Source organism: Bombyx mandarina, chromosome 03 (genome assembly GCF_030267445.1).
Source record: "Bombyx mandarina strain Sakado chromosome 03, ASM3026744v2".
In the NCBI taxonomy this organism is placed as follows: domain Eukaryota; kingdom Metazoa; phylum Arthropoda; class Insecta; order Lepidoptera; family Bombycidae; genus Bombyx; species Bombyx mandarina.
Window position 1 is genome coordinate 7,976,788 of NC_143210.1, and position 13,590 is coordinate 7,990,377.

Sequence of the window (13,590 nt, forward strand, 5' to 3'; positions counted from 1 at the left end):
TGCCACTACTAGTGTGGAAAAGGTAGGGAAACCAGTTTTATTTAGGAATCAATTGGAAGGTTCGAAATTTGGAAAGGATATGTACGTAATAGGATAATAATATATAATAATGCCTAAGAGTTCATAATATATAGTGATTGGGTATAAATAAAAAGAATATTATATTTTAAAACTGTTTACATTTTAATATTATTACTAAATAAAAAATTTGATATCAAGTTATACAAATCAGAATTTATAGTACTTAATAATGTAGGGATTGATGTGGGAAGAGGAACCCGGAGGTTTATCAGGGAATTTATGAATGAGGAACAGTCACGTAGGAGGCATCCAAAGAAAATGTGATTCAAGTCCTCCTCACCAACGCCACAAGCACACAAACTGTTGTTAATGACACCGAGTTTAGCAAGGTGAGAAGCTGTACAAACATGTCCCAATCGCATTCTTATAATACAGGAAGTTGCAAGCTTACATAGACTAATTTTACAGAACCACATTTTTAGAGGAATTCGTTGCTGTATATTTTTATAATAACGGCCTTTATGGCAGCTAGAGCTATTCCAAATACTTTCCCAAGACCTCAGTAAATGGTCTTTAGGAGTGGAAAGAAGGTCAGACACAACATTTTTGTAAGGTGACATATCACCACTATTTATCGCATCTCTCGCAAATTTATCAGCTATTTCATTCCCAAGTATTTTGTGATGGCCAGGTATCCACACAAAAAGAACATCATAACCTTTGAGCTTACAATTTAGAAGTAGCTGTCGACAGTCCACTATATAAACACAGGTTAAACAAGATTTGAAAGGAAATTTCTGCAAAGCTTGTAGAGCACTTTTCGAGTCTGTGAAGATGATGGATTTGTTAAGTTTTGCAAGTAGAATATATTCTAGAGATTTTAGAATACCAAAACATTCTCCAGAAAACACTGTTGTTTCGGGGGGTAGTTTTATTTTTTGGTGAATATTGTACTGCTCATGATAAACAGCTACTCCAACTGTGCCAGAGAGTGCGTGTTTAGACGCATCGCAGTAGATATAGTGCCAGTCTGCCCAATCTCTATCCGTTACAAATTTTATTTCAGTGTTAGCGTTTTGGTGGTTCTTCAGGATTTCAAAAGTAAAATTTATTTTAGGAAGATTGACAAGAGCTTCGTAGCTGACGGAAAATATAGGTAGAAACTGTGAGCGATGAGTGGGAGCTTGTAATGAAATAAATTTATGGAAACTAATAACTAAGCACGGTGGAGATTTATGGGACCAATAGGAAGAGGATTTAACTTTTTCTGACAATTTTTTTAGTTTGTGATAGAGAGGATGGTTAGAAAATTGGAGAGCTCGAAATAAAAATTTGTCACATAAAAACTGTCTGCGTAATTTTAATGGGGGGTCTAAACATTCTACTTGCAAAGCATTAACAGGGCTGGACTTCATAGCTCCGGTCACAATACGCAACGCTTTAGATTGAATGGCGTCTAACTTACTTAAGCCTACAACGCTACATGGTTCTAAAAAACATGTCCCGTAATCTAATATGCTTCTTATAATTGCATTATATAAGAGTTTTAATGTGAAGGGATGGGATCCCCACCAAACACCTGAGAGGCATCGTAATATGTTTAATAATCGTTCACATCTAGTGGACACATAATAACAGTGAGATAATCCTGACAGTTTAGAATCTAATATGATACCCAAAAATTTTACTTCATTTTTTACGGGTATTATTTGTTCATTGTACAAAAGTGTAAATGGTGGCGGTAAACGCATCCTTGAGAACAATACTGAGCAACTTTTGTTTACACAAAGACTTAGGGAGTTGTTATCCAGCCATAGTTTCAAAAATTCCAGAGCACAATTTAGAGAATAACTCAGTTTATTTACAAAGCGACCAGAAACATATAAGACTAAATCATCTGCATACTGCAGAATATTGGCTTTACTAGAAATATGAGATTCTAGGTCAAAGGTATATACATTATAAAGAAGTGGACTCAGCACCGAACCTTGGGGCAAACCTTTCCATGTAAGCCTTGTTATAACATTAGACTCATCAATATTTATTTGTATTTGTCTTTCAGAGAAAAGTTTATGAATAAAATTACAGAAAATTGGAGGCACTTTTAATTTACATAGTTTTGTATTTAAGATGTGAAGATCAACGTTATCATATGCGGCAGAGATATCTAGAAAGACTGCAAGAACAGATTCATTATTTGAGTAAGCTAATCTTACATCTGTAGAAAAAATACCTAAGCTATCCATGGTACTTTTTCCTTTCCTAAATCCATACTGACTTGGTGACAATAGACCTTGACTTTCGAGATACCATTCTAATCTATTTTTCACTAAATGTTCCGCTAGTTTACAGAGAACTGAGGCAAGGGCTATAGGTCTATAGGAGTTAGGATCTGATGGAGCTCTGTTTGGTTTTAAAATAGGGATAATTTCGTGAATTTTCCATGAAGCCGGGATTTCTCCGGAAGTTATGGTGGAATTGATAAGATGTAGCAGATAATTCAAACTTGAGTCGCCTAAATGTGCAATGAAAGAATATGGAATACCATCAATACCTGGTGCAGAATCTTTTACATAAGATAACACACCCTTTAATTCTATAACACTAAAAGGAGAAGCGAGATCAGCAAAATTACTTAATGGTGGAAAAAAAGAAAGGTGAGGTGATAAAATGGGCATTTGTGGAGTAAAAGGAGGGGCTAACTTGTCTAAGAATTTATCTGCCACAGACTCATCAAGAAACTGTGGCAAGGTTTCCTTAAATGCTGACCTAAATCTACGGATATTTTGCCAAATAGTCGATGGAGGAACATCAGGGGCTAAAGATGAGCAAAAAGCTCGCCAGCTATCCCATTTCTTTTTTTTAAATAATTTACGGGTATTATTAATTATTATGATTAGACTATCAAAAGGAGAAACCCCATTTTGGGCCTAAGCGTTACACGAATGGGATATGTACCAAAAAATTCGTCTATTTTGCTTGATTAACCTATTAAAATCTTAGCTTCATTGACAATGGCCAAGTGTAGAAAATAAGTTGAATTCAATTTTTTGTTTTAAACAATCTTTGTAAACATCTGCAACACTTATTTCAATATACGTAACTAGCTCCACAAACGTGCGGATTAGAATTAGAACATCCATAAAATAGGATCGATTTAGTGGAAATCAAGTGTAAAAAATAATTAATACTCTTTTGCTTTAGGATAAATGACTGTTTTTATAGGTATTTTAATCAATGTAAATAGAGTATGGCCATCGAATCGTGACACAACTACTTAAAATGGCGGCAATTCAAAATATCTACAACTGACAACATTAAATATAGCATGAAAGGGTAGTTTTGCATTTTTATATTAATGTGACTATGCCATAGAAAAACACAAATGTATCAAATCGTGTTATGTTATCTTTAATGTTGCCAACTGAAGATATTTTGGATTTTGCCGTAAAGCAGTAATGCGTTTCAGTTTGAAGGGCGGGGCAGCCGTTGTAACTATACTGAGACCTTAGAACTTATATCTCAAGGTGGGTGGCGCATTTACGTCGTAGATGTCTATGAGCTCCAGTAACCACTTAACATCAGGTGGGCTGTGAGCTCGTCGATGGGTATCTAAGCAATAAAAAATAAAAATAAAAAAGGCATGAACTAAAATGAAATGAAATGTGATGAGATAATATGGGAGCACGTAATGATTTATATTTTATATAAAAAAGCTATCATATAAATATAGTTTTTCATATAAAAAAGTTTTCATTAAAATTAAAATAAGACTGACCTAAAGGTCTTAGTTACCAGGTCATAAAATCCCTTAAAAAAATCATTTCGTGCGCAGCGCGTTTCGCATTACGTTGTTTTTAATTTTTGGCTTTCGTTCGTTTTCGTAAACAACCTAACGCGCGATTTCTCGTAACAGGTTCCATTTTTATTTTAAAGCAACCTGTTGCTGCAACAGGTTTCGTAAAAAATTACTCATCTTTAGTAGGAAATAGCCTCAAAAATATCGTTTTTATTAAAATATCTCGAACAATAAACATAACCTAAAATGTAAACATTGTCTGATTTTACCAATTTGGCCATTGCTGGGAGACCTGAAAATTGGGCTCATGAAACCTTCTTAGGTATTGTAACTTATGCCCAAATTCTAGCACTGTAACGCCAGGCCCAAGTTTGTATGGATTTCGGGTTTGTCTTTTTCTGTAGTGCTGCATTCATTATATTTTATTTCAGCTTTTTTCCTCTCTTTCACTGCCGCTGAGCATTCACTATCCCACCACGGAGGAGAAGGTATATTATTAATTGATTTTTTAATGAGAAATGTTTGGTTTGCAGCCTCTATCATAGCCAAGGCCAAAGCATCAGCACAAACGGAATGATTATTTTTTTTTATATGAGGGAGCGAGGACACTTTCTTTGCAACATGCTCACGAAACGTTGTCCATCTGTCACTGTCAGTATCATTGCTTATTTTGTATTTTAATCTTGGTGGGCGTCTAAATTTTGTTCTAACTAATTTTTTGGGCAAAGTTATTAATATGGGGTAGTGATCACTGTCGTATGTAGAGGAAAGTGTTTTCCAAGTCAGTAAGGAAGCTAAGCCAGGGGTGGTTAACGATAGATCTGGAGCACTGATACCTTCATGGGGCTGAGTGCGCCGTGTTGCGACTCCTGTATTTAGGATGCAAAAGTTGTTAGAATCCAGTATATCCAATATTCTTGCACCATAGTAACTGGAATTGGTGCTACCCCAAGCTTGGTGCTGTGCATTAAAATCCCCTAATATTAAAACTGGTTTTGGGAGCTGTGATATAATTACTTCAATTTCGTCAAAGATTGATGATGTAGGATGTGGAATATACACCGAAACAAAACATATTTTATTAATACTTACTGCTATTATAGAGAAATCAATGCTATGGTTTGCAATAGGAATGTGGTCAAAAGGTATTGTATTATGAACAAGTAAAGCTACACCAGCATAGCCATCTGTTCTATCCTCTCTTACACATAAATATTGGGAAACTTTGAAGTTATAACCTGGTTTTAGCCAAGTTTCCTGTATTGCAATGATAACTGGTTTATACAAATTTATAAGGTGATAAATATCACTTTTTTTAGAGTTAATACTGCGGCAATTCCACTGAAGTATTGTTGATGGATCCATTATTGATATTATTATTAAAAAGGTTACTTACATTTAGCATAGCAGCGTTGGACCGTTCAACCATATTTTTGGATTGAGTTAATGATTTAATTAAAACAATGATAAGATCCCTAGTTGACATATTTGATAAAGGCATATTATTTTCATTGAGTGAGCCAATTGTGGGCAAAGGAATGTCGTAGTCTTTGGTTAGTGCGGCATGAGCTTGTTTGTCATAGCCCTTACTATACTGTTTAGGAACACTATTTGACTGAATAAATACTGTTTTTTTATAAGAAGTGCTTGTTTTATTACTATTACCTTTAGATATATCAAAAGTATTTTTTAAAGGAGATGAAGGGGTTGCAATGGATGTTAAAACATCCGAATAGGATTTTGTCACAGGTGGGTGTAGCTTGGAAGCTTCAGCATATGAAATGCAATTATTTGCCATCAATTCTTTTATAGATTTTTGTCTACTAAATTCGGGACATTTTCTGTTGGTTGCATAATGTGAGCCTGAGCATAGACAGCATACTACATCATCCTCATCAATGTTGCAACTATCACCCGAATGATTGTTACCACACTTAAAGCAACGTGGAGTAGATCTGCATTGGACTTTAATATGACCGTAGCGGCAGCAGTTGAAGCATTGAACTGTTGGGAATATGTATAAATCAACTGGAAGGGAGTTATAACAAAGGAATATTCTCTTGGGTAAAACCTGGCCATCAAAAGTGAGAACCACTGTCTCTACTGGAACATAATTTGTCTTCCCTTCTACCACATTTTTCCTATTAATTCGGCGTACTTTTAATATATTTCCACATCCAAAAGGCACAGTGATATTTTTTATGATTTCGTCTTCGGACCATTCTGTTGGTACTCCTCTGACTACACCCATACGTGTTACAGATGAGGTAGGAATAAAGGCTTTACAATTAATTTGTTTTATTGCTTGATTCTCTAAGAAAGAGTTTGCATCTGCATAGTTAGTGAAAGCTAAAACTAATCTATTTCTACCTATTTTTTTCAGGCTTCCATTAACTATGTTTTTAATGGATTTATTTTTTAAGAAACGGCCAAAAGAAATTGGATTGATAGAAACATTGTCATTTGGACATGATTGTACCTTTTGCATGTGAATGGTGTAAGGAGCTGAATCACATGCTTCATATAATTTCCTACCGACTGGTGTGCGAGGTTCAGTTAGACTGGTATTAGTAACATCAATCTGCTTGGGCTATGACGCTGGGATGGGTGCTAATTGAGGTGTCTTAAAAACTGTTGACGACTCTTTCTTCATAACATTTTCACAGTGGCAGTCACTTTCGCAAACAACATCGGAAGGCAATTTATGACGTCTCCTCTTTTTATTACAATGCCTACAAATTTTACGAGATAAGGCTCTTTTTCGTTTAGTACTTGTATTACTTTTGGTTTCTGAAGCATCTGTGTCTAATAAAGAGCTTTCAGTTTCCATTTCCGAGCAATCATTATTAATCGTGACAACATGAGACACCTGTGGGGTTGTCCCCCCAGGATCTTCAATGACATTCATCAGGGACTAAGAAAAAAAAATCATAAAACTTACCTACTGGCTCCAAATATATACAAATAACACAAAATATTAATAAATAAACTAAATTAATAATACTACCACTAGAATAATCCTATTATTTACACAATAAAATGAATTTTAAACAAAAGACGCCAAAAACATCACCGCCTACTTCAAAGTTTCCCGCGCTTCAACATAGACCTATATATCTCTAATATATTAAGTGTATAATCTATGCCTATATAGTATACTTCAGTGGTTTATAATCATAGACGGTTTCCTACTTCAGTGTCATAGACCTATTTATAATCTATGTTTGATGTGCCCAGTTGGAAAGACAAAAGGAGCTACTCCGATTCAGCCAAGCTTTTGTTTTTAGTAGCCAAAGCCATCTCTTGTAAAAATAGTGAAAAAAAAGGAATAAAATAAAAGTAAAAATAGGCTATAGGATATAAAAAAAAAGTGGAATTAAATGAGGTGCCACATCCAGCTAGTTTGGTTCTTTCTCTCACAGTTATGTACAAATTAGATTCTACAATGCTACTTATGGTAATATCCAAACAAGAACGACGACAACTAGTTTTAAAAGCTGTACGTGTAAAAGAGCGTTTTTATAAACATATGAAAAATAAAAATAAGTTAATCCTGTTTTTGTGAATTCATTAATTTACATTACAACAAATTACGTTACAAACTGTAACGAGCTATCAAAATGTCGCTCGTCAATGTAAAGTTAGTCGATTCTATTTGTCTACAAAAGGTTTATGGAGATAAATCTGGTGTCTTCACCAAAAGACCTGGATCAGGCTGAAGGAGAAAGACAGCTGAACGGGATGATCGATTTATACGGTCAGCAAGCCTCAGAAATCATCATCGTTCTAGAGTAGATTTTCAGCACCTGCCTAGAGCTGTCAGTTATTCCGGTTTAAGTGATAAGAAGGTGCGTTAAAGAGCGTGGTATAAAACCAAATAAAACCGCAACAGATCCTAAACTCACCACAGCTAATATAATAAGGTTAAGTTTTGCTTGTGAAAACCGTGAATGGATTTTAGCATGAGGGGACAAGTACTTTATGATCAGTTCCATAAATATCTATATGATGCTGATGGTTGCAAAAAAGTATATCATAAACCAGAAGAACCATATTATGCATAATGTGTCGTTTTGAAAGGGTAATCCCTGGAGGTGGTCCACTTTTGTTTTGGGTAGGTATAAGCTTTGAAGCCGATACGGAGATTATTATCGTAGATAGAAGAACTCTGACTGCTCATTCGTAGATTACTGACATTTTTGAAGAACATGTAGTGCTATACTGAGGATTTATCGTTCAAGAATTGAAATTAGTGGACGATAATGCACGGGATGTTCGGCTAAGTAGAAATTATTTGGGAGAAGTGAATATACAGGTTCTGCATTCGCCTTTGCGAAGTCCAGACATTAATCCCATATAACATTTAATTTTATGGGACGAACTAAACCAGCGAGTAAGACAATTAGAACCAGCCCCTGGGAACATGCAACAGCTGAAAGTAGCTTTATTGGAGGAATGAGAAAACATTTCAATCTACAATCCCAATTTATCAATAAATGCTTAATGTATATTATATTTCATCTATACTTCTATACTTATACTTATACTAATATTATAAAGAGGAAAGATTTGTTTGTTTGTTTTTTTTTATTTATTGAATAGGCTCCGAAACTACTGAACCGATTTGAAAAATTATTTCACTGCTTGGAAGCTACACTATTCCCGATTGCCATAGGCTATATATTATAATCTTTTTTGAAAAAATTAAGGATCCTTACTAAAGCTCCAATAATGTAACCCAAGGTGTAAAAAAATTACCTTAAATATTCTTTCCATCGCGTTCCCTGCGAAAACTATTGATGATAGATTAAAATAATGTACTACAGCTTTGTAGAACACATTAGTATTTGCAAAAAGTGTCGCGACAGCATAATGTCTAACTATTACCTATAGTTATGCCGCAATAAGTGTTCTTTTATTTAAAAAAATAAAACAACGTCAAATATCGTTAAAATTTTTGTTAAAGACCCGAGCGAAGCCGGAGCGGTACGCTAGTCTTCAATAAACAGACATATTACCTACCGTTACAGTGAAAAGTATGATAGTATTATTGAATTACTTCAAGCAATGAAAAATTCCATAACAATTTTCTTTATCATGTTTGTTTTGATACAGTTTTTTTCATAATTAAGATTTTCAGAACCGTAACAAAACAGAAGCATAACTTTTTTTAACAATTGTTCATTTAGTTAAAAAGTAGGCTGGTAAATTATGTCGAGAAAAGAATAATCTAGAATTTTATAATTGCAGATAAAATCATGGGTGCGGGACAAATTGGTGGCATTGCAACACTGTGTAAGTTTATTAACCTACGAATTGATGACACAATACCTTAAACATATACACAGGTTAATTTCTCATAAAATACATAATAAGTCTGAAGTTATTTAGAAAAATATTAGTATGTGTATTAATATAATAAAAGCGCGCGCGATTTCGCTCGCAAAAAAATTCAATTTTATATTAGAACATGAAGGCCACAAAACGATCCAGAAAGCTAACAACGCAAGATAATTTTAGGTGAACACACAATCACACATTCGTTAACTTTTGTATACATAATATATAGATTTCAAATCAATTCGATCTATGGTTCAAAAGATAAAAATCACTGCCACCAGCTACCACCTATTCGCCACTATACTATTTCCATTTCTTTATTTTCTCAGTGACAGCTCCTGTGGAAACTTTTTTAATGTAATTATCATCGTTTGAATGGTCATGTCGCCTTCTCTATACAAACATATGTGCAAAGTCTCATAACAATTGAACTAACGGTTCTGGAGTTTTATGTGAACATACATATACATATACGTTTTTTTTTCTATAAATATGTATTTACCGACACCAGCCAGACACCAGATTTCACGTGCATTTCATTCCAGTACATATGATGGGTTTTTGTATCCATATATTATGTAATTAACTTACATAAATGTACCACATACAATTGAATGATAAACTATAACAAACTCGAATTACTTTTTACAGTAGATATAGACTTCAACAATGCAGCTGGTTTCCTAGGAACACCTACGGACCCATCGGAAGGACAGTTTGTCGTAATTATTTTATTTTGTTTGAATTATTTTGGAGCCCTGATACGCTACAACGGTACCGCAGCGCCAATGTTGAGGTATGACGCTGAAGCCTCAATTGTTGGCAGCGCCATATCTTGGCGATATCCATGAGAGTTGTTAATTGTATTATAATTAAAACTATGACTTTCCTTCCTGTTCGGACCTAGTTCAAACAGAAAAGTTTGACTTCTTTGCGTAATACAACGGTGCTTTTCATATTGAGCAATTTATAGTGACAATTTTAAGTCTCAAATTAGTAAAAAGAATCCTTTAGTAGTGTTCTGGGAGGGCGTCGTAAGCCCGTATGGGTCCATGCTATCTATTTCTGATGCGAAACTGTAAAGCATTGTATACAATTACAAATACGGGAAATTGTTTGTTACTGCGCTTCGCTAACCACTTAACGCAAGATTGGGCCGTGCCATCGTTCACTCATATCTACCTAAAAAAAACTACAATGCCGCGTAATAGTTATTGGAAAATAAAAATGTATAATCTTGATGCTCAGATGTCAAGAATTGGGTCCATTAGAATTTAAGCGTTTGAAATTCCTCAGGTCCATTATCTGTCCCATGCAATGATGTTCTGCATAGGGTCTCTTATTGAAACAAACGTCGTTCTCACTCCAGCGAGCTGTGTCTTTGGTGAAAGATACAAATTCGACGTTCATGCTGGTACTCATAATTTTATTGAAAACACTGGAATAAGCAGAGAAGCAGAGCACGTGTGCTTACATAGAGGTATTTTCTTTCGATATTACGACCAGTCAATTTGAGTTTTAGTAAAATTTACTAATTTTATTGAAGTTTTGTTTTAGGATACAATCACACTTCTCGCTGGGTGCAATGTTCCACAGATAATTTGGCAATTTTGGTATTGAATGAACACTTTTCCTTTCAAAAACGTGAGACTGGTTCCGATTATGTCGTCAACAGGGTTCGATATGGAACATCAGCCCCGAGAGATCAGAGTCGAATAGGAGATACTACCTGTCGCTATTACGGATGGGGTAGTAGAAGAAATGTACGTATTCCTAATTTAGAAACTGCAAATAGAAAGCTACAATGGATAAACCAGAAGAGAAAATTCAATAGAATATTCTTTTAATCATGAACCATGTTTTGAGACTGGATATAATCGTACCATTGTCCTACGTAACTGATTCCGGAAGATGTTCCAAACTTGTTTGTAATAATTGTAATACACATAATTTGTTGAAATTGTCGTTAGCACTATTCAAAATTTTTCCGACTCTTTTCTGACAGGTTGTCATCGTATATTTTTTCTTTTGTTAAAATATTGGTTAGGTATTCTAAATGAATTGAAGCTTTCGGAAAATATAGCGAGAGAGAAGTCTAAAGAGTCTTTAGACTTCTCCCTCTAGAGGTTGTACCGTATAAACAATGGAGTATGGCCCTAAGAATTTGTTTGAGATGATCACATAATATTTTTACTGATGCAATGGGTACCACTCGTTATCATCCTTGCCACCTGGTATCGCTGTGTTCATTAACAGTACGTTTTAAGGCATCATTTTTGCCACGTTCCATCCAGCTTTGGAATAAACTCTTCTCTGCGATATTTCTCGAATGCTGGGATACGTCTGTCGGCACGAGGTTAAATGAGAGTCCCGAGCGGTGCGCAGTGCCACATCGGATCCACAGAAAAAAGAAACAATAGATAAATATAAATTTTACTTGTCACTATGTAATTTAATTTGCTAAAACCTTAAATTATTTCATAATAGGGTTATATGTTACCGTTGCTCCTAAAACTTCGACGTATGGATGTTGAAATATTGCCGCCCGAAAAATGTTATCAAATATGGAACTACAAAGAAAAGTATTTGTGTCTTCGACAGCCAGCGTGTAAGGTACAGAATTTATTTTATTACATTTTTCGAATTTAAAAACTTCAGCTAAAAACGATATCGTTGAAGTATTATTTTGAAAATGAATTCGTTATATCGTGTATTATGCGTATTGAATGTTGAAGTGTATTTATTGGTATAACTATACTACTAATACTAGATACTACTTTACAAATAAATTAACGTTTAATCTGGGAGACTTTTAAAAGTCGTCGTGGCCTAAGCGATAAGACGTCCGGTGCATTCGTGTTGAGCGATGCACCAGTTTTTCTAATGAAATACGTACTCAACAAATGTTCACGATTGACTTCCACGGCGAAGGAAACATCGTGTAATAAAAATCAAACCCGCAAAATTATAATTTGCGTAATTACCTCTCATTTGAGGTAGGACCTCTTGTGAGTCCGCGCGGGTACGTACCACCACCCTGCCTATTTCTGCCGTGAAGCAATAATGCGTTTCGGTTTGAAAGATGGGGCAGCCGTTGTAACTATACTGAGACCCATAAAACTTATATCTCAAGGTGGGTGGCACATTTACGTTGTAGATGTCTATGGGCTCCAGTAACCACTTAACACCAGGTGGGCTGTGAGCTCGTCCACCCATCTAAGCTATAAAAAAAAAACTTATTTTTTTGCAGTCAACGAAATATGGTGCCTTGTGTCCTGTGAGTATTACACTTTATTTTTTAGCGTTCTATTTTGTTTGCTTATTTTATTAGCACGTAGTTAGTTACACAATCATTAGTACCTAATATTTGTGATGTAAGGAAATGTATCTATAATACGTTTTAGGTATTGAAAGGAAAATTTTATACGTGTCGATTTTATATATAGTTTTAACACGCTTTTATTAGTTCGGTAAGTTTGTATGTAACGGAATCCTTGAACGTCATTTTCACTGACTTATATACGTCCGACTGTCTTGTAAAGCTATCAAGAACCCATGACAGTTATGAGTGTAAAAGTAAGAAGCACCATCTTGTATAAGGGACAAACTGAAATCCAGCCGTAATCAGCTAGTTATTGTTGGAAGACTCACCGAAATAGCACTAGGAAGTGGAAATGATACGAATATAGCAGTTTCAAATAGAGTAAAGGGTGCTGGATTGAAGAATTATGAATGAAGTATGGTAGTTTATATACATACTTTTTAGACACTTTTTAATACACTGAGACGAGATGGTGCTTCTTCTACCTTCCATAATGACAATAGAATAATTTTATAATCTTCGTTCTAATATCTTGACCGGTACCAACAGGTTAAATGAAAAAGATGAAATTATTGGTAGTTCAGTTAACTATTAGAAATATGAGAGTCTTGCTTTTGATTATAATGGAGTGATGGAAATCTAAATTTCTATTACAAAACTGTAGTATAAGTGTTAATGTACATACGCTGTGTGAATAGGTGCGTACACTCTGGAAAACAATTGCAACATAACAATCATAATAATACGTTTCCTCTTTCAGGATGACTTGGGTTCATTGATTGAGTGCTCAGGCTTCGCGCAAGGAATGATGACGTCACGTCTAATAGACCGCCCCTGTGGAGTTGGTTTTATTGACCTCAGTTTGTATAACAAGTTCCTGACTTGTGCCGTGGATGACTCAAGAGACGTGATCAACCACGACGTTTCTATGGCCTTCGAATACACCACTAATACGAGGGTCACTCCGTCTATTGCAACAGCATCGGTCACAAATAGAACTAATAAATTCTGATCGCTTGTGCCGTTGTTGTTGTTGTTGTTGTAGTCCTAGGTTACATAGGGCTTTCATAAGTTGTATCCACTTGACCCTGTCTCGCGCTTGCTCCTT

At 35.1% G+C, this 13,590-nt stretch overlaps 2 protein-coding genes across 2 annotated transcripts; one reads left to right on the forward strand and one right to left on the reverse strand.

Annotated features, from left to right (window-relative positions):
- Positions 1-159: 159 nt before the first annotated feature.
- Positions 160-6,728, reverse strand: LOC149503284 (uncharacterized). Its single transcript, XM_089738736.1, has 2 exons — positions 6,593-6,728; positions 160-6,358 (listed from the first exon to the last, which is right to left on the reverse strand). Exons 1-2 carry the CDS (start codon positions 6,726-6,728, stop codon positions 5,142-5,144), a joined length of 1,353 nt encoding a protein of 450 aa, XP_089594862.1. The 3' UTR covers positions 160-5,141.
- Positions 6,729-9,076: 2,348 nt separating this feature from the next.
- On the forward strand, positions 9,077-13,590 carry LOC114251458 (uncharacterized). The gene is made up of 7 exons (XM_028185737.2): positions 9,077-9,115; positions 9,812-9,882; positions 10,457-10,640; positions 10,718-10,923; positions 11,648-11,773; positions 12,411-12,437; positions 13,243-13,590. Exons 1-7 carry the CDS (start codon positions 9,079-9,081, stop codon positions 13,492-13,494), a joined length of 903 nt encoding a protein of 300 aa, XP_028041538.2. The 5' UTR covers positions 9,077-9,078; the 3' UTR covers positions 13,495-13,590.

What these genes read in the sequence shown, in the direction of transcription:
- LOC149503284 (XM_089738736.1), bottom strand. Translation starts at nt 6,728, where the DNA reads ATGAATGTCATTGAAGATCCTGGGGGGACAACCCCACAGGTGTCTCAT. An exon ending in AGAAACCAAAAGTAATACAA is followed by an intron (nt 6,359 to 6,592) that starts GTACTAAACGAA and finishes CTCGCACACCAG; the next exon opens with TCGGTAGGAAATTATATGAA.
- LOC114251458 (XM_028185737.2), top strand. Translation starts at nt 9,079, where the DNA reads ATGGGTGCGGGACAAATTGGTGGCATTGCAACACTGT. An exon ending in CATCGGAAGGACAGTTTGTC is followed by an intron (nt 9,883 to 10,456) that starts GTAATTATTTTA and finishes GAAATTCCTCAG; the next exon opens with GTCCATTATCTGTCCCATGC. An exon ending in GATGGGGTAGTAGAAGAAAT is followed by an intron (nt 10,924 to 11,647) that starts GTACGTATTCCT and finishes ATTTCATAATAG; the next exon opens with GGTTATATGTTACCGTTGCT.